This window comes from Tachypleus tridentatus, chromosome 8 (genome assembly GCF_004210375.1).
Source record: "Tachypleus tridentatus isolate NWPU-2018 chromosome 8, ASM421037v1, whole genome shotgun sequence".
Classification (NCBI taxonomy): domain Eukaryota; kingdom Metazoa; phylum Arthropoda; class Merostomata; order Xiphosura; family Limulidae; genus Tachypleus; species Tachypleus tridentatus.
In genome coordinates, this window is record NC_134832.1 from 7,710,663 (window position 1) to 7,738,064 (window position 27,402).

Below are 27,402 nucleotides of genomic sequence, written 5' to 3' on the forward strand. Positions count from 1 at the left end.
AAATAAATCGTTCCAAGAACTGACTTTGGACTGACATTAATTTTCTGAAAAAGTTTCTAATTTCTTGATATATTAGTGTATATAAGCAAGATCGTGTGTTTATATACGTATATACATACGTACGTAAAGAAATTTTTCACATCGTCCTTTTACGACAGGATTTATTATCCAATGATAGGCGACATCTGGTGGTGGGAGGAGCCGTACGTTTACCCCTGTGAGGAGTCTTTTTCAGCTCAGTTCGGTATTGGGAAAGGTGCTCCGCTCTTTCTGTGAGAAGCAGACGTGAACTAAACCGTGAGTGCATAGGCTGTTGCAGCGTTATATTTTTCCATATAGAACTCAGGCAAATAACGATCGTGCTGGAACTATATAAAATATCGTTATGATTATCTACTGTAGCTCTTTTTTAACCTGAACAATGTATTTTAACAGACTATTTTTTTGTTGTTTGAAGCGCATTATATAAAGTTGATAATAAATACACAATGTAAGGAATCTGTACGGACTTATAAAAATACTTATATTTGTTTAATTCAGTAAATCGTTCTGTATCCTTAACGTGGTCCGTGAAAGTAAACTTAAAATCTGCATCTGCTTTATAGTTTCTGGCTGTGTTTGAACAGGTTTCTGTCAACTGCAAAGTGCCCATACAGATATCGTAGGTCAAAATTGACCATTAGACTGGATTTGGAAGAAACCATGACCATGTTGGCCCACCCATGGCTTCAATTTCTTGGCACTTCTCAAGTGTTTCCGTTTCCTGTCACTAATGGTAAGAAATTAAATGGTTCCCATATCTCAAATTTGGCATATGGTTAGAACGTATATGTGTTGAATTTATGTGACACGGAAAGAAAAAAAATTGAACTTAAAAATTACACACACACACACTCGTATATATTATTAGTCATTATTTATTTCTAGAGATAGACAATCCAAAGAGTCACTACTTCTTAAACTGTCTCTTTTCTTTGTTACCAGTTTTATTATATAAAGGATAAACTGAAATTTAATTCTATATAATTAAATGTGACTAAAAAGATTTCACAATTTTTTTTATTTCTACAACTAAGAGTTATACCACACATGAAATTAAACCAATATTAAATATAAGCATAAATTGAAACACTACACAGTTTATTTTAATAGAATATGTACTTTTAGTCAAAATAATCAGTCATACGAGGGTTAACTATAGTATATGTTAAGTGTACTTATTTGCTTATATTCCACTTCAATAATTCTCTTTGCTATAAAAAAAAAAACTTTGAAAGTCCCTTTTATTGTTGTCTACAAAGAAATTCAGATTTTATATAAAAATACATTTTTATCCCACCCCCACCCCAGCCCTTTCTTTGACAAACCACCAGAAATGCTTTATAGACTGTTAAAATACTACATTTGTAAGTAGTCGGAAGGGTGCCCCCTGCTAGTACAGCGGTATATCTCCGGATTTACAAAGCTAAAATCAGGGGTTCAATTCCCCTCGGTGGGCTGAACAGATAACTCTTTGTGGCTTTGCTATACGAAAAACACACACAGTCGAAGTGTAATGTTTATCATTACGCAATTGCTACATAAAATTCTATAGCAATGATTATTCTTTCTCCAACTTAGAAAACTAAACAGCTGTGTTAAGTTAGTAAATAACCTTTGTGAATATTAAGACGATGACATATTTTTATTAAAATATATTTTACAAGAAGGTTGTTTTTATTTCTTATCTACAACTAAAACACATGTGTTTGTAAAAACAGACACTGAAAACAATCTCAATCTTACGAAACTTTTCATAATATCATTTTCTGATATACTAATCGTTAGAACATATAAAGTAAAAATATAGCTCCTCCGCTCTTCTCTGAACATCTTATAGCTTGAATTAATGGTTTCTGATGAACATATAATCATTACCATTTAATTGCACAGCAGTAAAATTTAATCTAATACAATTTAAATAGAACGAGATTGATATCATTGGTTTAATTCATTAAAACTGTTGTTCCTCTTCTACAAATTATTAACACGAAAACCCAATCAATTAATCAAACTTGTCTCATGATCTGGTAAATGAACTAAATTATAGAGGATGGTAGCTGGAAAATATATCAAATCTATTATTGAAAAGTCAGAAAATTATAATTGTTTTCTGGAATAGCCATCGACGATACTGCACATAAAATCTAACCTACATTATTTTAAACCAACGTCATAATTTCCTTATAGGTGTTGCTGCTATTGCTACTGTAGTTCGATGGTGGTCTCTCATTCTACATTGTGTTGATGTAATTTGTTCGAAATTTGTCAAAATGTATTCTTTTGTTGTAGGTCGATAGTGACCTGTCAAACTACATTCTGTTGTCGTAGGTCGATAATGACCTGTCAAACTACGTTCTGTTGTTGTAGGTCGATAATGACCTGTCAATCTATATTCTCTTATTGTATATCGATAATTACTTGTCAAATTGTTTTCTACTGTCGTATTTCGATAGTGACTTGTCAGACTATATTCGTTTGTTGTAGGTTGACAGTGATCTGTCAATCTACATTCGTATTTTGTAGTTTTATTGCTTGTATCTTTGTAAAGTAAGGTAATATTCAAATTATAAATAGTCTTTTCTACTCTCACTTTATCCCAAAATTATTTAAAACTATGATTACAAAAAGAAATGATTAAGTTGGGTAAATTATGAATGAGTTAGGGAAAATAAGTTAACACTTATTTACATTTGATAAAACAATACAAATTATTGCTAAATGACCAAAGCAAGCAAACGTATAAAAACGTAGTTAAATTACGTCTAAATGAAACACGTGCTCGATGTCTAGACCGGTTCGATTTAATAACATGCTTTCTGACATTCTAGTTCATAGAATCTTTTATTTAAAATTTTTGAGCTGTATTTGAATATTTAACAGCCACCAACTAAAAAATATATATTTCTAGCTCTGTCAGCTTTATAATTTTTACGGTAGAAAATATATCTTTCTTTGTAAACACAGCTTGTATTATATGAAGTTTAAACGTAATATTATGTTAGTTATCTACGTTTTATACTGAAAATATTTTTAAAAAACAACTTATAAACATACCAATCCAATAAATCTGACTTCACTCACAGCTGCAGCTCTGATTCGTTTCGCAAAATTTTATCAAATAATTGGACGTTATTTCGCTATTCTAAGCAGCACAAAGAAACAAACAATAAATTTTAAAACACAGGCTCTTCTAACTATATGTCTCGCTAGGAAACAATTAATTCATTTATTGCTGTTCCTGTTATGAGACATAAATTACTAAACATAAACAGATATTCACTCAGAATTTGTAGTTTGAAATATGAGATAAACTTTATTACGTGGCAATAATTAGGGTTAAGACAACTGTAATGTTAAACATAAAATGGTATTCACTCAGAGTTCGCGCTTTAAATAAAAGATAAGCTTTGTTACATTGTATTTTCCCAACAGTAATGAGGGTTGGAAAATATTTAATGTTAAGCATAACAAGATGTTATTTTAGAATTAGCTTCTCAAAATATTCAATTTTTAATGTGTTCATACAGTCACTTTTCTAACAATTCGTTTAGAAAACATTAGGAGATATTAACATAACAAGTTATCAATTAAGGAGTGTCCCCAGTATTACAGTGGTATACCTTTGGACTTACAATGCTAGAAACCGCCTTTCGATACTCATGATTGGCAGATTATAGATATTCAAACGTGTAGATTTATCATTAATTACAAACACACAAACGGTTTAACAGCTCATGTTGAAAACACTTAGTAAGTAACAAAATAATCGTACAGTATTTAATAATTTTCAACAAATCAAGGCTTTACTTGAATAATTTATATTTGTTAGTATACTTTTTGCCATATCATAATACTTACTCAACAGTTGATAGGCCCGGCATGGCCAAGCGTGTTAAGGCGTGCGACTCGTAATCTGAGGGTCGCGGGTTCGCATCCCGGTTGCGCCAAACATGCTCGCCCTTTCAGCCGTGGGGGCGTTATAATGTCACGGTCAATCCCACTATTCGTTGGTAAAAGAGTAGCCCAAGAGTTGGCGGGGGGTGGTGATGACTAGCTGCCTTTCCTCTAGTCTTAGACTGCTAAATTAGGGACGACTAACACAGATAGCCCTCGAGTAGTCTTGTGCGAAATTCCAAAACAAACAAACAAACAACAGTTGATAGTGTATAATGTTAAGTTAAAACGTGCCCATTCAATAGTTCGTAATTACTATGTTTACAAGACAGCGTCTATTCAAGAAAAATTATAACTGCATTTAGTAAAAATATGAACAACAGGGTGTTACTTTAGCAGTTTTGTTTCTGGTTCCTCGCTGGGATAACGGTAGGTCTAGAGATTTACACCACTAAAATCAGCCTTTGATTCCCCTCGGTAGACACGGCGGAAGATATCCTAGTGTGGCTTTTCTATAAGAAAACAAACACACGCTTTTTTGTGTGCATTCTGCCAATAAACAATTTATAAAGATATTATATTTCTGTAACTTTAATTTAGGTCACTTACTATAATTTTTTTATTTAATAGAAGCTTAATATACGTTACTTGCTAAAGGTTTAATCTACGTTCTAACTAAAAGTTTAAATTAGGTTAATTATTAGAGTTTAATATAATTTATTTACTTTAAGTTTAATACAGCTTAATTACTGTAAGTTTAATGTATTTTACTCATTATAAGTCTAGTTCTCGTTACTTATTGTGAGTTTAATACGAATATACTGTTATACATTTATTTTAATATTTGCGTTTGTTCCAGTTTGATGCATGTGACGTATATTGCTGGATGTGTATTGCGCAAGTGCCGTCTACTCTATTAATTTGTAGAATATTCTAAAAAATACGAATCAACAACATATGTTTCACGAAATCACTAGCGTATCTTCGAATATTGTTGAACGTACGAGAATCTCACCTAATGAGTGTAAAAGCTAGCTACCACAAAACGCAGATACAGTAATATAATATTGTTTGGTCGTTACAGTCAGTATACTAAAGCTTCGGGAGCTATAATAGTGATAAACGCTTATTAATCGGAAAACTATAGATATTGACCAAAAAGTTTATAGAATGCAAACACACCAAACCGTTTAACTTCTGTGAATCAACTTCGGTCGTTAGCCTTTATACAATGACATTAGATACTGTCGTGGATGAAAAACTTTCTTGCGCTTCAAGCTAGCTAGCCGTAAAGAGAAGTGTACCTGTTTTTCAACATAGAATTAATTCGCTGTCTGTGAACATCGAGAAAAGAGTCAGTTTCAAACAAGAAACACTCAGTACAGTTAGAAGTTTGTAAAACTATTGTATATAAACCAATATTTGTAATAACCGTTACTATGAATTGTATAGTTGTTTGTATGGTAAAATATATTTGTGTTAAGAAAGAAAATTGCATGTATTACTCTAGTTGGCAAATATCATACATTTGATACATATCGAAATTCAAACAACTTCTAAATTACAATTTCTGGCTATTTGAAATCGTAATACGTAAGGTACGTAACATAGTGAATCAGAACTCGTCGGAGATAAACTATAATGCTAAACATAAGTTACTTACTATAAGTTTAATAATTGGTTACTTATGTGAAAGATTATTGTTATACATTTAATTTAATACCTACGTTTCTTTCAGTTTAATTCATGTAACGTATGTTGTTATATGTGTATTAGGCAAATCTTGGTTTTGAGCCAACAGTAAAGCTAGAAAATTTCTTCAAATTTATCACGTTGTTTTGCTTCTGAAATGTTAGCTTGATAGAACAATTGCCTTGTTTGACAGCAGCGATGTAAATCTTCAGCCACTGGATATCTTTCGGGTCGATTTGAGTAACATTTCAACATGAAACCAAATGATGCTTGCGGTATTGCTAGAAATGAGTCTTAAAAATCTTCGTATTAGTCATTGAGCTAAAAATTATGAGGATGAATAAAGTAGCTCAGTTCTCAGTAAGAATCAAAACTGAATCAACTCTGTTGTATATTGAAGTTTTTGGAGAAAAAATAAAAATTTCTGGCTTATCTCAGGTTTTAATATGATTTCCAAGTTCGAAACAACTAGTTACGAGACGTCGGTAGGGGTCTGATACAATTATCAACTTTTTATCAGACTTATTTAGTAATGTTATTGTTCTTCTTTTTGTCGCATATATTTATTTATCGGGCTATATGCACTAAGTTCATTTCGTGGAATCTTAGCGTTTTATTGTATCTTAGCGAAATTTTAGCATTGTATGTCACTAATATTATCGCTGACTCAACAAGTAAAATACAGCAGTGTCGATAACTTTTCATTTCACGCAAAGCTACACGAGGGCTATCTGTGATAATCGTCCTTAATTTAGCAGTGTAAGACTAGTAGGAAGACAGATAGTCACCACCACTCACCGCCAACCCTTGCGCTATTCTTTTAATAACGAATAGTAGAACTGATCGCAACGTTATAGAGCCCTCGAGCCTGTTTAGTGGGACGGGAATTTGAACCTACCAACTTAAGATTGCGAATCAAGCGCCCTAGCTACATGACCATTTAAAAAAAAAAATAAGAAATAACTATTTACCAAGTAAGAGGTATAATTTTTATTTTTTAATATGTACTTATGGTGTACTGCAAAAGTATCAAATGTTTGCAATTATTTTAATAATATACGCCATTTATCAATAATAATAGGCAAGGAAGAATGGCATTGTAAAATAATGTAATAAAATTTCATTAGTGAAGAATGTTTTATTGACATTCAAACTAAATAGATATTATAGAATCACAGATTCCTAGACAGCATTCCTACCTCAGACGTTGTTCACCTCAAGAACCCAAACAACAGCAATAAATGTGATATTTCGTTCCTAACAATTACCTCATCAAGTCGATAATAACAATAACAAATGAGGAACAAGCTTAAAATACAGCATAAGATAACAACAGTACTAGGCAAAGTTTATCAAGGTAAAGCATACATAGCCAAAGGATGTTTATATTGTTAGCTGCTGCATAGTGGCTTACAGAATGGCTTCGAGTTTGTTTTATTTTTCAAGCACAGACTTTTAGCTCACAGCTCCATCATTTCTTGACCGATTCGAGATCTAACTACAGCTTTGGACTCAGGAGATTACACTCTTCAGCTTAATGTATTTCACCATGCTCAAGGTCTTATAGATTAATTTACTCGAATCCTGTCTAGAAAAATGTTAATTTGAGGTTAGGCTAGTAAATGTCCTAATAAGTAACAAAATCAAACTGGGTATACGCGCGGCCCATGTTTGGTATTGCAGACTCACAAAATATAGCTAATAAAAATAAAAGTATCATAGATTAATTTACTCTATCCATACTTCAGACAATTTCAAGTGCCGCGGCTGTTGAGGATTCCCTCTTGTTTTAGCTCTAAGCTAAGCAATAGACTATCTGTGCTTTGTCTACCGTGGGGAATCGAAAGCCGTATTGTAGCGTTGTAAGCCCACAAACTTACCGATGACCCGCGTTTCTCCCTCAAAATAATATACGGTTCAAATAACTTTGACGCCCTCATCATTTCAATTTGTTTCTAATTTTCTTGATGGCAGATAGCATATTTAATATACTTACAAAAACTGGCCCGGCATGGCCAAGCGTGTTAAGGCGTGCGACTCGTAATCTGAGGGTCGCGGGTTCGCATCCCGGTCGCGCCAAACATGCTCGCCCTCCCAGCCGTGGGGGCGTTATAATGTTCGATCAATCCCACTATTCGTTGGTAAAAGAGTAGCCCAAGAGTTGGCGGTGGGTGGTGATGACTAGCTGCTTTCCCTCTAGTCTTACACTGCTAAATTAGGGACGGCTAGCACAGATAGCCCTCGAGTAGCTTTGTACGAAATTCCAAACAAACTTACAAAAATGATAGCAAGCAATATAAAGTTAAACTAGTATTTTTTGAAAGAACATCGTGAAAGATAAACAAAACTAATCTGAGAACTGATTTCTCGTAACAATAATATTAAAAATAACCAGCTAATTAACTGGAAAGAAAATAAAATTCAAAAAATAATGCAACATGAGCAAACTTTAATATATCTTATAAAAAATAAAAGCATTCTCCAAACCTCTCAAGACTATAAAAGCTAATTAATTTTGAAATGTTATAAACATTATTTAAATAAATAGGTATTCAGTAACGTATTTACATTGTGGCAGTCAGAATTCAATTGTTATCGTGGTTAGTAAGCCATTATTTTTCAAACTTTTTTAATCACTAATGTTTAACATCATATGTTTTGGCCAATAATCTGACGTTGTCCCAAAAGGGTTTCTGAGAAAAACTGTTCTGTTGCGGTGGAGACGGGATTCAAAGATAGACCTATAGGATGGAAGGCAATTTTGCTATCAGCCTAGATCAGTAGATTTTTATAGGTGAAAGCCTTTAATTTTCAATAAAAGTTAATTGCTGGAGGAAGCTATTTAGATAAAATAAAACTTAGTGTCATGACACTTTTAAACAACTAAATAAACATTCCAACTAGAGAAGTAAAAGACTAGGTTTGCAACACCATTGAAGAAATGTGTAATTACCTAATGATAGAACAATTGTGTGATCTAAAAGAACAGATCCCGTTCAAATAAATTACTCTTAAATAAAAGTTTACTTCCGTTTACTCAAGTTATGATCTGTATCTCAAAACATAAATGTAACCAGTGAATATTTTTACTGCTACATGAAGCAGTGGCTTCTGAAAGATATCATCGATAACTATTAAACTTTCCTCAAATTTTACTAACTTCCAAGCTTTTCAGACTGACTCTGTACAATGCCCTATACTGATATTTGATTTAGTTCCAAGATTAGTAAATAATTATATGGACTATAACGTTTGGAATAGACACGCTTCTAATTCCTTTCTTTATTAGGCTACTGTAGAGATTTTTTTTATTTTTCGTTTTTCTTTTCCTTCAAAATGCTAATACTTTTTTTTCATAGTTTTGACTCGAATTGTATGTATATAATTTTGTTTTTGTTTTTATTTTCTATTGGCCAAATTCCTAAATATTTACGAACAACAGTCACTCAGGTGTTCTTTCCGGCAATTAGATAATTCAATACTTTTGGTCGTTCTTCAAACAACCCTTAAATCTTTTTTCTAAGAAATGTCTTAGGAATGCCAAATATGAAATAAGTTCTATCAACTTTTACAATTCTTTAGCAAACGATTAATATTCCTTAGCTTATACGTAATATTTTAAATTTATAAACTGTATTTTCAGTTTACACAAAACTACACAATAAGTTATCTGTTCTTTGTCTACCACAGATATCAAAACCTGGTTTCTAGCGTTGGAAGTCAGAGGATATATCAGTGTGGCACTGAGAGGCTTTTTAGTCTTTAACTTGTCTTTTTATAATGTAGATTGTGTCCATAGCTTAAATTATAGACAGTCTTCACAATTGTAGTTAATTCTGTTTCAGAGATAATTTTCCTATCTTTATGTAGCTTTTTTTATTTATAACCTGTCTTTTTTTAGCCTGTAATTAGCTCTTCTGGTTTAAGTATGAGTCTTCTCAGCCTATAGTTAGGCGTAAGATTCTTCTCGAGTGAGTTTGAAGTTTTTCAGCCTGTGATTAGACTCTTCTCGAGTGAGTTTTAATCTTCTCAGGATCTATTTAACTTCTTATTCTATGAATAAGTCCTCTCAGTACGTAGTTACCTTCTCATCATATGAGTTTGAATCTTTTCAGTGTACATTTAGCTTCTTCTTGTGTTAGTTGGTCTTCTTAGCCTGTTGTTAGACTCTTCCTGTATAATTTTATTTTGTCAGTTTTGTTAGCTTACAGCTTTTTCTTGAGGTTGTTAAACTCTTATCAGTCTGTAATTAGCCTTTTTAAAAATAAGTTCGAATATTTTCAGTACTAGATATTCTATTGTGGTTTTTTAACTTTTAAGCCTTTAGTTACATCTGTCATGGTTCAGAATCTTTTCACTCTTGTTGTCAATCTTGCTATCTTGAACAGAGTTTCAGTAGATTCAAAATAGTTTTCTTAATTTGTATATTTTCTTCTCAGTTAATATATAATTACCGATAACTTCTTGAGTCTCTTTTCAAAAGGAGCTAAGGTATTTTTCGACTGCTGTGGACTCTAGTGTTTGTTTGATGAATTTTACGCAAAGCTACACGATGGCTATCTGCGTTAGGTGTCTCTAGTTTAGCAATATAATACTTGGTATACTCTTTTACCAATGAATAGTGGAATTGACTGTTACTTATAACGCTCCATGGCTGAAAGAGTGAGCATGTTTGATATGACGGGATTCGAACCCGCGATCCTCAGATTACGAGTCAGGCGTTTTAACCACCTGAACATTTATTGTCAAAAATATATTTAAACGTTTAGAAATATTCAAACCAATTTTACGAATAAATGTCCTGTTTGTTTTAGGAACTCTTGAGAACTCATTTAAAATTTCGTAAAATAGGCTTCTTTAATTTGTACTGATTTGTGGTGAGAGAGACTTGGAGATCGACAGAAACTGTCGTAAGAACACATCAGAATCATTTTTTACTAATACATAATGTGTAAAGTAACCTCGTGACAAATTATGAATACTGTGTTCGTTATAAGTTTAGCTTCAATATCGAAGTCTGTCGTCTTGGTTGAAACCTTAATTGTAGTTGGGCAATCTAATACATTTTTTATCAGAATTTAAATCTATATGTGATAATAAATATGACGTCATTAGTATTTAGGTAGAAAAATAAATGTTTTGCTTCATATATAAGCGTTATAAGTGATTTCCAACCAAAAACAAACAAAAATAATTCAATAGCCAATATACTTAAAAAAAAAAAAAAATTTTATTCTAATTATACTTTCTAATACAATTTATTTATTTCATGCTTCTTACTTACTGTCTTTTCTATAAGTGTTAGTGACATTTCTCACCATTTCTTACTTCCTACTGACTTTACACAACCAGTTACTTCTATCTATTTAAAGCGACGCAAAAATTCATAATTTTCGAAATTAATCTTTTTTATGTTTTACATTATGTGCTTAAAAAGGAAAATATGAACATATAGTTCTTTCAGAATTATGAAAATTTTCAAAATATATCTGTTGAAAGTTTGCTGGGATATAGTGTTTTGGGGGGTAGGAATCTAGCATTGACTTTTTTAAAAATATATTTAATCCTAAATTATTTGTTCCACCAATATAGAATTCATCATAATCTAAACTTTCTAAAATACCTATTACTTTCTAAGAACTGCAATAAAATGAGTTATTAATGAAAATAAAATTTTCTTTAGTATTGTTCTTTGTTGTTTTGGTAATTTTCATGTAATCTAAATTATAGAGATAACAGTTCTCTCTATCGGAACTGAAAATGCCAGACTCTTTCTTTGGGTTCTTTCCAATAATCTATAACATTTTCTGGGATCTATTTTTGATAAATAATCTTATCTTTGAATACATCTTTCAATTTTGTATCTACTATTTGTTTCACTTGTATATCAACAAATCAAATATCAATGTATATGTTTTGGACAATGAGTTACAACAAAATATGTTATATTCTCTTTACCATTACTGATCTCTTTGTTTAAATGTTTCTTTATTAAAAAGCTATTCTTAACTATTTCAAAATCTTTTAATATAGCTTTTTTCCGGTTATTGACACCGGAAAAAATGTTATTTTTAATAACCAGTTAACTCTCGTTTCTTCAGGGAAACCAAACAATGTAATCTATCTGCAAGAATTATAGAAGCATCTAGTTTTCAAGATCGGGACAATTATTAAAACAAATTATATATTGATATGAATTTGTGTATATATAAAAATGTCAGTTACAATTTCCTTTTCTGGTGAGACACTTACCAACACATGTAAAAAGGATAATACTTTATTTCTTTTGAACATAAAATTAATTTTCTTGTTTATTGAATTTAAAATTCCAACAAACTTACAAACAACTTAAGTATCGTTCCCTGTTACAGAACAGTCGTCTAAAAAATGTTTTCTAAAAGGTTTTTGCTGAGTTAAAAATTATCTTGAAAATACTTAGGAAGCATATTACTTGAATATTTCTGTTGTAGATTCTTGGTAAAGTTATGTCCTGAGAAGTGACCTTTGAAATTACGAAATCGGTTGAAAAAATTAATAAAATGTGAAAAAATGAAACAGTCTGATATTCCAGTGTTTTGTTATAACTGCTGAGCCCGATGTGGCTTTGCTATAAGAAAAATACAAACACACACATTGATGTTTGTATAAGTTAAATTTACACTTATAAATGTAAAAAACTTATATTGTTAAATTTTTATTGCAAAATTCCCGGGTATTCACTAATATTGTAGAAAACTTTCGAATGTAAGAATCAACAATATTTATTTACCTACGTAAACACTAGCGCATCGTCTGTACTGTTGTGCAGGCTGAAATTTCTAGATACTCTTCTCACGCATATAAATGTAACCAACATGACGCGCCAAAAGACAATATAAACCATTGTTCTACCTCAGTTGGCGTGCTATAAACCTCGGACTCTGTAACTTTGATTAATACTGATTAATCGGAAACTTTATATATGTGACCAGAAACGTTTATAATTTTGTTTTAATTATAAGGCATTTAACTTTAGCGGTTTCCCACTAGACATCAATATTTTTACGAATACTTTATGTAGTTTCAGCAGTTTACCTCAGTGTGATGAACCAAGAACGCAGAGGTAGTTAGTTCTCTATTAAGTGAATTGGATTTACATCAACTCAAGAGATTAATTAGCTCATCGTGAACCCTCATAAGATATCATGTAAGTTCCAAACCAAATAGAAGATTCGGTATTGTTTGTAAGTTTCTAAAACTATTGTATATAAATCATTATTTGTAAATTGTAATATTGTTTGCATAATAAAATACATTTGTATTAGAAAAACTGTGTGTATCAATCTTGTTGGCAAATATAATAAACTTGATACATATCAGCATTTATTTAAATTTTAAATCTAAATTATTATTAAAATCATTGTCAAGTTGTTTCAAATTGTAATACACAACTAATAAACTGGGGAATCATGTCCAAGATATGAATCAGAGACAAAATTCGAAATAAATTCAAATCGTAATTCAATTTATATTTATCAGTGCCAACAAGATTTGATTACGTCTCATTACCAAGATTGTCTTGAATCATCTTCTCTCAAAGAACTAGAAAGATATCACAAAGAGAATTGCTAAAGTTTTAGAACTAGAGGTTAAGGAATACAAACAAGTCGAACTAGAACAAGCTCATATCGAAGCCGAAAAATAAAAAGAACAAGTTCGTATCGAAGCTGAAGAGGGAAGTAAATGCCTAGAAAGAAAAGATTTGCAATGAAGCTACAAATACTTAAGCTCAAAGAAATGGAACACAGACTCAACTCGGACCGACCAAGACAAAATTACAACTTTACACTTAATCAGTATATTAAAGTACCACCATTCAAAGAAAATGGAGTAAATAAATATTTCCAACATTTTGAGAAGGTCGCCCAAACCTTGATATAATCCATAGAAAAATAGTAATTATTATTACAGAGTGTTTTAACTGGTAAAGCACAAAAAAACATATTCCACTCTCTCTCTAAAAGACTGTACAGATTATGATAAGGTTAAAGCAGATATTTTCAAGGCATACAAGTTAGTAACCGAGGTTTATGGCCAAACGTTTCGAGGTTAATAATCTTTCAATTATCGAACATAAAAATGAAATTTCAAATAACACAAATCGGTTTCACAGGTAAATATTTAATCGGTATTCCCTTGGATTTCAGTACTGCTTCACATCAATGTGTCATGCTTTCAATGAGTTTATGCAGATATTCCTGTGTGATTGATTGCCTTCTTTCTTTGAATACTTCAAAAGTTCATCTTCCGTGTTTGGTTTGCAATCTTTCGCTAATCGCTTTAACTCAGGCCAGAACTTTTCAATCGAATTGATATCACCTGATTAATCTGGCCATTCCGAGAAACTTGTTTGTTTATTCTGTAGGCTAACTGAAATAATAAGATTTAAGAAACTACAGCAGGTGCACAACACTTTTTATAAGAAAATGTAGCTAAAATCATGAAAAGTTAAGATGTTTACAAAAACCAGTGTTAAACTTAGGATTTGCGATCATATTTGAAGAGATCTCGTCAAGTGCTTTCTAAAAACATATAGTTTTACATATATTTCTGTTATGTAATAAAATATATAACAAATTAACAACATTTACAACGGGGGCCACTTGTTTTGTCCACACCCTGTATATCATATAATTATTTTGTCTATTGATTCGAAATGCATAATAAAGTTTAAATATGAAAAAGTTGTTGGTGATTAAGAAAATGAAAGATAAGCAAAAGTTACTCTTTTCTTTTTTAAGTTATGCCAAAGGTAGGCAGAAAATCTCTTGTTTTTTTACAACGGATACGAAAAAAGTATTGTATTTTCAGATAATGGTAAAATTAGTAAGATAAATGAATAATACTAAAAATAAATACATAGATACAAAATATGTATAATTTTAATCTCATCGTGTTTAAATATAAATTAACCCTTATTTCTCAATGCATAATGATTTCGTTGGAAAATCCACTTTTATTGCACAGCCATGTCATTTGTGAGTTTACTTTTTTTTTCTCAAGTAGAGTGGATATATATGGGACTAATTTTCAAAACGTTCACTGAATCATTAGTTTATATGTTTAAGCAATATTTGACTCAAACTCCTCCTAGTGAAACCTTATTCTTCATGTTTTAACAACATAATTTATAACTGTGTGACTCATAAACCAAATGAACCCTAATTTTCAAAGAGGAACAAAGAGCTTGATTTTTCAGTTATAATAAAATAATGAAACTTAATATACCCTGAACAAACTATATTCTTATCTATAATCACATATCATGGGAAGCAGATCAGTTATATCTATCCTTAAAATGTTGATTTCGCATAAATATGCTTTGTGCTTGCAACCAAAGAACCTTTAAGGATATTCAACCTTACATTTAAGCTGGCAAGTGAACAGTAGTTATTCTACTCACACCTACAAACATTATTGACAAAATAAACAAATGATTCGTCTAAAATACCGCAGCAGAAATATCGTATGTGTATATCAACCGCATTTACCACACTTTAATTACAGTTACGACAGAAAGTGTTCGTACGCCTGCGTTGTGAGTAGTTTTTTCCTTATAACTTAAAAAGTATCACGATTAGGATAATGAAAGTAGGGTATATTATAAATATTATATTAACACACATCCACATAAATTTGTATGTAAATTGAATGACAAATAAACTGTTTATAAACAAATAACCAAACATAAAAAGGGCAGAAAGTGTTCGTGCGTCTACTTTAATGGTCAGTTGTGTAGCCTTTCAGATGAATTACATGGCACAATCTCTCCACATAGCCCTCCAAGATCGTTTGACAGTACTCGACTGGTATTTTCTTCCATTCTTCTTTACAGAAGGCCTCCAACTCTTGCAAGTTTTTCGGATGACGCTGATGAACCCTGGTCTTCAACTCATGCCAAACGTTTTCAATTGGGTTGAGATCGGGTGACTGCGATGGCCACTTCAGAACACTTATATGGTTCCTCTGCAACAGGATTACACATATTTCGATGTGTGCTTAGGGTCATTGTCGTGCTGGAGGATCCAACGACGCCAAAGCCGCAAGTTTCGAGCGTCATTCTTGATATAAGTGCCTAATATATCAACGTACTCTTCTTTTTTCATGATTCCGTTGACGCGGTGAAGGCTGCCTACAACAGAAAAGTTGAAGGAACCCCATAGCATGATCGAGCCACCTTCGTGTTTAACTGTAGGAACGATGTTCTTTGGAAGATTTCGTTTCCCCTTCTTACGGAAAATATTGCGAACATCATTGTGGTCGAAAAGCTCGATTTTAGTCTCGTCTGACCAAAGAATACTCTTCCAATAGGTAAAGGGTTTATCTACATGCTTTCTTGCATACCTCAATCGTGCTTCTAAATGAACAGGCTTTAAATATGAGTTATACGAGGACGTCATGCTTTGAACCAAGAAGAGCGTAACATGTTCGTATCTGTGGAGGTGCTTACGTCAACCCCAGTTTCCCTTACCAGTTTCTGTATGTCATTACATGTTAAACGAGGGTTCCTACTAACTTCTCTGAGAACCTTCCTCTTGGTTCTCTCTGGAATTTTGGTGGGGCGTCCGGAACGAGGGAGGTTAGCAGTTGATCCTGTAAGCTTAAACTTGACACTTATGCTTTGAACAGTAGATTTCGGCACATTAAGTTGTGTAGCAATACCGGAAGGAGACACACGAGACTTGTATTTTACAATAATTCGTTTTTTTAAATCACTGGACAGTTGTTTTCTGTTCGCCATGATGACCAAGCAGATAATGACGGAGACGGCGCTAACTTGCCGGAAGTAAAGTTTTTGCTGGCTAAATTCCAATAATTATGAACCCAGTATCTAGTTCTGGAATGGTATAGTGTAGTTTATTCGCCAAAGTAAACAAAATTTTTACGGGAATATCATTTTTTTCATACGTTCTGAACTATACGAACACTTTCTGCTCCTCCTATTTTTGGTTATTTGTTTATAAGCAGTTTATTTGTTGTTTAATTTACATAAAAATTTACGTAGATGTGTGTTAGTATAATATTTATAATATATTATACTTCTCGTGATACCTTTTAAGTTATGAGCCAAAAACCACTCATAGTCCTTTGTCTAAAGCCGATACCTTTTTATTTAAAAGTTGATGTTCTAAAACATTTCACTGCCATAGTACACTATAGAATATACGGTTCAGCAAAAAGTGAAAAAAATAAGCAGTCTCCGATTCTCTACCCACAAGTATAATTGAAATGAATTTTCAAACCAGCTATTGGAATCAAGCATCTATACAAATTTAAGTGGCATGGAATTTGTAAGATCAACCGTTAGATGTCTCTCTCCGTACGTACAAAAAACATTTATTCTTTGTTTTTGAATTTCGCGCAAAGCTATTGGAGGGCTATCGACGCTAACCGACCCTAATTTAGCAGTGTTCGACTAGACTGAAGGTAGTTATTTATCATCGCCCACCGCCAACTCTTGGGCTACCATTTTAACAACAAATAATAGGATTGCCCGTAACTTATAACGCCCCCACGGGTGAAAGGACAACCATGTTTGAGGTAACGAGGATTCGAACCCGCAACCCTCAGATTACGAGTCGAGCGCCTTGACCACCTGAACATTTATTTTCAAGATATCAAGCATTTTACAACTTGTATCAGCTATTTCTAACGCTGGTATTAACACAAACCAGTTCTGAGGTTATTCAATATAATTAACATTATATAATAGCACAATGAAAGAAAAAATTCTAAATCAATGAGGTTTGGCTGTTTGTTCTTGTTATAATTGAGGTGTAGTTGCCAGGATTTTTATATTTTAGCTTATAAAATTTGAAAAGGGATTAGAAAAGCAATTAATTATGTGAAAGATAAAATGTGTATTAATAAAAATCACGTTAATTTTAAAATGTGAAATGTAATAGTTTTTAAACATTCATAATCGATATTCATGTTTATAAGAAAGTACAATCAAATACAAATTTCAAGTGCTCAGAATATTTTACGCTGTCTAAAAATGTTATGAAATAACATTAAAATTACAATTTGTAAAGAGTTTCCTTCGAAATCAGACAATACAGTAGTAAAATGCAGAATAGCTCTTAAATGCAATTGTAGATCGCTGAACTGTCACATGAGGGCGCTGATGCATCCTTGTGCTACAACGTGTTATTAGATGAATCGCGTTTTAGCAGTCATGCCGGCTGTTTAGTAGAGGCTACAGTTGGGTTACACTAATTACAGAAAATACATTGTACGATACTACTATTAAGTGGAATACGCAGGGGCGTCATGAAAACCCTGTAATCAGAAGTGTTTAGAGTTAAGACCCTACTTTATTCTTACCTCTAACAGAGATTTCATGGCGATTTGAGTCACACGACCTTCTCATGACTGCTAAGTTATTTAAACATAGGGTTGTTTGTGTAAAAGGTTAACCTATAAGATTTACAGTAATGTTCACACACAAACATACAAACTCTTACGTGTTCCTACATATATATGCAAGCGATATCTTAGTAAAAAATATTTTGTTTTTTTATCTTCTCCTAACGAAGATGTGAATGGGAGTGTAGTATACATGATCAAGTAAATACGAAAGCTAGAATATACACTTTTTTAATACATGGCGTAAGGCTTTACTGTCCACTACTCTATTATGTCTTCATGCAGTGTTTAGTAGTCATTATTTGAACAATATCATAAAACAACGTGTACGTTGCTAAACTTTATTTATTTCTAAAAAAATATATTAAATAATTTAAACTTTTTAGTCGGTTATAGATGAAAAACTTTCGTAAAGCAGAAAAAAGAACGTTTTAAGTAAGTATATACCAAATGTCACTTATACCACTTGCTCAGTTCTCTTTGATTAATGTTTTACTTCTTCGAAACAACGACTGAGTTTTGTGAATCCTGAAATAAAAAAGAAGTTACAAAGTATTTTTATGTCGTTTGATGTCATCACATTTACTGTTATACTCATAAATAGCACTATTACCTTGATTTATACATGTAACCTCTTCCTCTTGCACATAAGCACACACTTAGATAATCTAACAGTTATCTATTGATTTTTAAATTTACATTAACCTCAAATGCTGCAAGTAATGCTACTTTACTTGTTCTTCACTTCTTATATTTACATATTATTATAATAACAGGTATAGCAGGGGTTAGATTTCCAGGATGAAAACAGTGTGATATCTTTTAGAATATTGCTCTTATTACCTATATTTTTCCATACATATTTATTTGGTTGATGTGAGAAGGATGATTTAAGTCGACACAAAATTAAATACCATTACAGTCTCATTTATGCAGAGTAATTTTAATAGTTTAATGCTGCTAATTTATTTATAAACTCGTACAATTAATACAATATTGTAAAACAAAGTTTTATTATTTGTCTTTTTTTTGAGGCCCCGGCATGGCCGGGTGGTGAGAGCCATCGACTCCTAAACTGAGGGCCGCACTGGCACACTAAAAATGCTTGCCCTCACCATTCGTTGGTGATGACTGGGTATCTTACATAGCTAAATTAGGGTCGATTAATGCAGATAACCTTCGTGTAGCATTGCGAAATATTCACAGCGGCCAAACTTTTGTTAAAAAATGGATAAAAGCAAGAAATGTACAAAATACAAGAGATATTATGTTACAAATTCAGTTATGAATTTCATCTCCATTATTTTCATGATAAAATTGCAGTATATGTTTGCTTCATATGTAATTAAACTTTTATTGCTATAGTCATTTTTCTTTAAAGGCTATTATAGCAATTTTGGAAAAAAAAATATTTCGGGTTATTTATTGGCTTTGGGAGTAAAAGCACCTTATTAAACTTACACATATACTAAACTAAATCTACAATAGTACTTTTCTACTTTTCATAACTAAGTTTTTCTTAATATTGGATGAAAAATCGAAAATAAGTTGTAAGAAAACAGTCTTCTATATACACGTATTTAAATTCAAAGTTATACATTAAATGGCCAGGTTGCTGGTTCGAATCCCCGTCACACCAAACATGCTTGCCTTTTAACCGTGGAGCGTTATAATGTTACAGTCAATCCCACTTATTCGTTGGTAAAAAGGTAGCCCAAGAGTTGGCGGTGGGTGGTAATGACTAATTGCCTTCCCTCTAGTGTTATACAACTAAATTAGGGACTGCTAGCGCAGATAACCCTCAAGTAGCTTTGTGCGAAATTCAAAACAAACAAATCTACATTAAACTATTATTCTAATAATAGCCTACAACAATTAATGTGGTAAAGATGAAATACTGTATAATTTTTCCATAACTTTCCCTCTCACACTACGTATTTAGCACTTTTAACTACAATCAAGTTATATACCACAAAATCTAAAGAATACCGAAATTATATTTAGGGGTGTAAGAAGCACGAGATATAAGCATGTTGAAAATTGGCGATATATAAACTTCATTCATTTTATAAAGTAAAACGAGCCCCGATGTCTCAGCGACAAGTTTGAAGGCTTACAACGCTTCAATCAGAGATCAATTCCCGCGGTAAACACAGCACAAAGTTAGTTCACTATACAGCTTTCTAACGACAAAAAAAAACAAAAAAAACACTTAAACTCCATTCTCCGTAAGACAACGGTAAGTTTTCAGTTACACCCCTAAAATAAAGGGGTTGGATTCCTCTCGGTGGACACAGCAAACAGCTCTTTGTGGCTTTGCTATGACAAAAAAAAAAAAGAACACACAAATAATGAAACACCAATATTTTTTCTACAAACAATTAAATAATGTGACGTTTTGAACTAAAGAAGAAATTCTTATCGAACAACAAATGCATTTAAAAAAGTATAACTTAAACGTTTAGTCTTAATAGTGGCTTTAGCAAACACATTGACTAAGGTTTCTGAGCTTTTGAATGTTTTCATACAAAAATCGTGAGCTCAAGCTTAAAATTTTCGAATGTCACAATTTCCGGTGTCACTAGCGAATATTGAGAAGGCCGATGATAGTTTAACCCCAATCACAAAAACATATATATCATAGTTAAAAAAAAAAGTAATTAATTTAGATATCTTAATTTATTTATCTTCGGATTCGAATCATCAGTCTATAATGGTTGTAAACACATTGGTAACTACCAAGCGTTGTCAAGCCAGATAAGCCCTAAATATTGTTCGAATTGTAAAACTCCGAAATAACCTCCAAATCAAGATAAGACGTCGCACTTTTTAACGAAGTCACTGTACATCGTTTAATAATACACACTTTCGTTTATATCCTTAAAAAAACACCGAGTAATGAGTGCCAACATAAGGCACGGGCTAACTGGCCGTTACTGTACGGCTCTCATCCAAAGATCCATTGAAATCATAGGAAGTGGATCTGTTATGATTATAACTACAATATCCATATAATATTTTTTTCTTGACCAAAATGCTATTGGTTTTATTCAAAAAAACATCATAGAAGCATTTTATTTCAATATGATAAGCTCTAAGTAAAGATTCACTCCAAAGGGAATTCCTAATAGACCATTACATATGAGTGACATTTACAACATAATATGACAAAAATGTAGTTGCTGCCATTGTTATGGGTTATTATATGACTGTAAGCAACTGGACAGTGTTGTGTTGTTCATAATCAAATTTATTGACCCACAAGACCCTTATTTTAATACAAATTGAATCTTACTGTAACTTCAAGAACCTGTGGTAGTGTCATTTATCTTGGATATTTATGTTCTACATTGAACAAAATTCTGGATGGATCCCAGCCAAAAAAAAAAAAAAAGGATAAATAGAACTTTGACGCTTTATTCAGTCATTAACGACAATACTGAAGAATCATGCTACCCGCCAGATTACATCAACCCGTTCAGTGGTCTAGGATAAAGTTGAGGTATTGTAACACTATAAAATAAGCTGAGATAGCTGTGCGGGACATAGTGCATATATTCCACTGTATAGTTTAGAAATTAACAACAAACAAATAACCACATGACGTATTAAACTTCAGAAACAAAATATATACTGAAAACATTGGGAGTACTCAGATTTACTCACTTAATTGCAATACAAGTATTATACCTGAAGAAGTAAATTCGTATTTTATATAATATTAATCAGTCAATAAATACAATTCATGTTTAGACATCTGTGTCTTATTAACATGAGTTATACTATATATACTTTGATGTTTGCTAACATCCCAATATCATCTCTGTACACGTACTCTTGAATTAAGGATAAAGCATTAACTTAATACTTAAGAGTGTGAAACAAAACCAAGCTTATATTACCTAAATGGACCCACATCAGTTTTTCTATGTTTGACTTTGCAATTAAATGTAAGATATAAAGAATTACTTTATGCAGTTAACTGGATAATAAATCCAATAGAAAACGCAAAATAGCAAGTGCATAGAATAAAAATATTTTGGTATTTCGAATGACTGCTTCACAAAGAAATTTCGATATTTTTATTCTTACTTTCAGACAAGAATGTTTATTTCACACAAAAAAGCTTATAAAATTTAATGAAAATGGCTAATTTTATGACTTTACAGTTAAATTTGGCCGAGTAGTTCAGTTGGCTTATTTGAAGTTTAAATATCATGATAAAAAGGTCTTTTCCCTTGGATTAAAATGGTCCTTGACTCGTGTATAAGTACTAACAACATGTTTTGATTTCAGAACAAATTTCTGTTACTGAGACAGCTAATGTCAAATATAATAGTTCAAGTAAAAGAGGGTCTCTAATTAAGTAATTATAACTTACTAGCTCAATCAATTTTTCATTGAACTCTAAAGTTATAAGTTTATTACGTTGTGTTTTTCTGAGGAATGGATCACGAAAACTACAAAACATTTTCATCAGTTACTGTTCCATTTCATAAACGACTCCATGAACATTCTCAATAACAAAAACTATTGGAATTCATTCTGTATGTTAAAACATACAGTATAGTATAGTCTTTAACAATATTGAACTGTGATTGAAAAAAACATGTAGCTTTATTCAACAACCAATGAACAGTATTAAACCTATAATAATATATTATGCTTTGACTAACAGGAATTTAGTAAACAATTGTGCAAAGCGAATACAAAAGCTTTTACCATACATTTTCCGGTTTTTTAATTCAGGTAAACTTTAATATTGTGTTGATGTTCACATGAAAGTCGTTATAGAGTAGCACATTGATCAGTTCGTTGTTGTTTTAAATTAAGCACAAAGCTACACAATGGGCTATTTGTGCTCTGCCCACCACGGCTACACGATGGGCTGTCTGTGCTCTGCCCACCACGGGTATCGAAACACGGTTTTTAGCGGTGTAAGTCCGCAGACATACCGCTGAGCCACTGGGGGGCTTGATCAGTTCAGTTCATTCAATAAGCTTGTAGAAGTCAAACCTTTGTACTTTTTTTACCCTTGACCTATCTTTGTACACTTTCATTTGAAAAAAAAAAACATGTACACTTCACTATTTACTAACAAAAAAGTGCAGAAGGAAAGTGTTTGAGATTATCTTATCATTTTTTCCATAAATCACGAAAATAATGTGTTTTCCACACGTGACTTGTAGTTTCTGATAGATCATGGAGAAAATAAGATCTCAGTTTTCAACTCAGTTGTATCACTAGCCACTTGATGAGATTAACAAGTATGCCTATGAAAACGTGCAATTACTCACACTAGGTAGAATGTTTTTCACGTTAATCTTTTTGAAATATTAAATTGTAAGTAAACAGTCTGATTCTTTAAAAAATACGAAAGACCGTTCTACCTAGTAGCCAACTTTTTATAATCTTTAAAGAGGTTTTTCCGTTTTTTACTTCGATAACAAACGTTTAAATGTATCTTCTGAAAGAGCCATTCACATGTCCCACAGCTGGTTAAGATCACAAGACGGCAATATCACAGGAACGACATACTGATGGAAGGCGTTTTCTTTAAAGAAATAACTGCCCCAAATCACCTTCTAAATCTTTACCTTGATCGAACGGTAAATAACGGCTGAGAAAACCAACACTTGTTTTGTACCTAGCGTGCACACAAAAGTCCTTCATAATGGTATTTTAGCAGTGAGTTGGCATACTTGCAAGTAGTGATTTTCCCCTTTGTACTTTCTACGAGCTTCTGTGCTTAAGACACCAGTGGATTATTTCATGAATCAAACAACACCATTTTATGTTATAAATGCTCAATAAGTACACATATTCACTGTCCTGTGGTCACTTTAGAATAATGAAATTATCAATTTGGTAAGAAATTCTTTCATTTTAGACTGTGTTTGTTGTTCTTTCTTTTTTTAATTAAAACGATTCTACATTCATAAAAAACAACAAAATTCAAAGAGCTGCAAAGACAAATAAAAACTTCGTTTTGGATCTGTAAATGGTTCAATGATTTCAGCGGAATATTATGAAGTGACTAGTCTATGTATGTATTTATAAAAATATCTCATATAATAAAATGTTAAAGAAAGACCAATAAAGAGAACATTACTATAATATTATTCAAGAATAGAATGCATGGTTATTTCTTAACCAACTTTATTTATACCACTTACATGTTTGTTGGTTCTTGAACTCTAAGCTACGGTTTCCTCTGAAGAGTAATATCAGTTAGTGTTTAACTTCTATAAAAGGTGAAGATTCTAGGCTTTCGATTTCATTTCTTTCCTCATCTCTAAAAACACTCCACAAACATATAAATCACTTGCCATCGTCCTATCAGCTCCCAATTTTCACTATACTAGGAAACCTTAGTTCGATAATGTATTGATACAATTAAGAATATTTCAACTGTTAGAAAAACATTTTACGTTATAGTTCCTGCACTGAGGCTTGAGTATGTTACATAGCAACGATTTTAAATAAGCAACTTAGTAACTTATATGGCATCTATAACCTATATAAAGCTCAGTGGAACGGAATGTATAAGAACTACATTTTAAAAATTTCACCTCAGTGATAAAGTAACGCCTTTCTGATGCAAAATATTTATACACTCAGATCATAAAGATGTATTCAGATCAATTATTTAGAATTATCAAAACGGGAATATCCCTTGTGATAATTGTTGTTTGTTTTTGAATTTTGCACAAAGCTACCCGAGAGCTATCTGTGCTAGCCGTCCCTAATTTAGCAGTGTAAGACTAGAGGGAACGCAGCTAGTCATCACCACTCACTGCCTACTCTTAGGCTACTCTTTTACCGACGAATAGTGGGATTGATCGTAACATTATAACGCCCCCACTGCTGAAAGGGACGGGGATGCGAACCCGCGACCCTCAGATTACGAGTCGCATGCCTTAACACGCTTGGCCATGCCGGGCCCCATTGTGATGAATGGCATTGGAAAATAAAAGTATACTGATAAACATGAAACACCAGAACAATTAAGGAAGCCGTGGTAAGCAAAGTGTAACGTGTCGTAACACGTGAGAATTCACGAACCCAAAATTCATTGGCAAAAGTCACCTATATGCCCCAGACAACAATGTGCAACATATCTTAATGCGGTTCTTTCTCTGAAAAGACAGCACAAGTTACTTATACACAAGGCACTTCCATAATATTTCCTTTCAACTATCACATATCTCAAGCAGATGAAGAATGAAACAAGTATTCATAGAAAACATACTGATCAAGTTTGTGCAATTCATCTTTCATATGGGCACTGGAAAATTATAGTCCTTGTACACTAGATGGACTTTGGAAAGAAATCAGCAAAGTGTGGTGTGCTTTGGACGTAAGAGCCTAACATCATAACTTTTTGCAATAGAACTACTATGTAGAAAAGGATATTTTTCAGATAAGCAAACGGTTGTCATATACAGCATGGTTAGAAATGGCGTTATGAACTTTAACGACGTGATAAGCCTCTAGAATTGCTTTAGTATAACGTAACTTACATCTGTATATGTGTCGATAGTAATCTGGATTCATTGGAATGATGCACCAATTCCTGTGGTTCGACCCCGTAATTTCTATTGTAATAAACTTCTCCAAATACATCGAGGTCAATCTCAGACCATACATCTAGATTAAGAAGAAGGAGCTCATAGGACATCCGTTGTGCATAAATACGGGCTTTAAGACCACATTTAAAACAGACCAAAGGCGTGAAAATCCTCAGTGATTCTAGTTTTTATTTCTCATAAAAGCAATCGTTAATTTCGAGTTGTGGCTGATTGCATATTAATCTTTCAGTAGCCTCTAATTTTGTTTATTGTGTTGTTTATGTTTCAAAAATATAAGCTTTGCAGTAGTTTAGGATCGGCATGTTCTCTTTCATAACCATGGTCCTCACGTTTCGAAAGAGGGAAATGCTCGGGGTTGGTTTGAGATGTTGTTTACGACTCATTGCTGACCAAAATTCTCCATGCAAATGCTTCGTTTCAGTGGAAGACATTGCTCAGCAATCTTGCTGAAAAGTTATCTTTTCTCCAAAAGAGTTCTGATATAATATTTTAGCCATAACCATAAGTCTAAATATCTAATAGTCGGGAATTCATCGTCAGCCAAATAAGCACGTGCCATTCGTCAGTCCCCTTACGCCGTAACTTCTATCTTCAATGATAAACTACTGCATCAGAAAATATAGCTAGTTCCAATGAAGAGCGATTAACCCTCTAAATTCTGTTACTATACCACTTACAAAAAAAGTATGTGCAATACATTTATAATATTCATTTAGATTTTGCAACTATTATAAAAATGTATATATATATATATGCATTATTGAAAATGATTATGAAAACGATAGGAATAAATTATATAAACGGTAAATATTACGGAAATGTCATCATTTTATCATGTGAAAATGAACTACTACAAGATACAATCATGAGTTGAGAGTCTACACTGTGATTTTTTGTTATCCAACCAAGTAAAAATATCCACACCAATATAAAATATATTTTAAAAAATACAAGCTGTCCTGCAACACTGAAATAGGCATGCCATTATAGTATAAACCTGTTTTCCCTGAGAAAGGATAGTTCATGAGAAAAGTTTCAGCAATACCACATGTTTCTGTAGAAGTACGCAAGATTATGAAGAGGGTCCATGCAACCGGCACTACGAATAACATAAGCGATCAAACTAGAAAACCGAAACTCTCCAAAGGTATCTTAGAACATGTTGTTTTTTTGCAAGAAGTATTATGGTAAAGATCTTTTCAACAATCTTCCTGTAATTATAGGTATGTATATTACTTGAAGAACAGTAAGATACACATTAGTTCAAAATGATCTCAATAGACATGTAGCTACTGGAAAAAAGATAGTCAAATCTAAAGATTAAAATGGACAATAAACAGTGGAATAGGCAAAGCTGGATACACGTGCTCTTTACATATGAATCTACGTTCGAAGTGTATGACAACAACCAACGAAAGTTTGTTCGACATCATTGAAAAGAACATTATCAGAATCGGTGTACAACACTTATAATGAAGGTTTTTGGTGATCAGTACGAGTTTAGAACTGATGCCAATACAACATTTACAACAACAGCCACGATATGGACATTTTTGGGATTTTAACGTGCTAAGTAAAAATTTAAAGGATGAAAAGGATACAAGATGACTTGGCTCATTGTGCAGAGTAATACATAACATTTGAAATATTCCTTAATTGTAGATTGGGAATCTGCATGTCAACATGAAAACACTTCTAATGTTCTATGTAATGCAAGTGTCTCACATACAAATATCATTGCATTGTACAATTTACTCTTTTATATTTTCTGTTG

At 32.4% G+C, this 27,402-nt stretch overlaps 1 protein-coding gene across 1 annotated transcript in view; it reads left to right on the top strand.

Annotated features, from left to right (window-relative positions):
- Window positions 1–281: 281 nt before the first annotated feature.
- LOC143258478 (zinc finger protein basonuclin-2-like) overlaps window positions 282–27,402 on the top strand; it is a 162,156-nt gene continuing 135,035 nt past the window's right edge. The window contains exon 1 of the mRNA XM_076517519.1: window positions 282–775. Coding sequence (XP_076373634.1) covers window positions 703–775 — 73 coding nt within the window. The 5' untranslated portion in view covers window positions 282–702. The remainder of the gene's footprint in view (window positions 776–27,402) is intronic.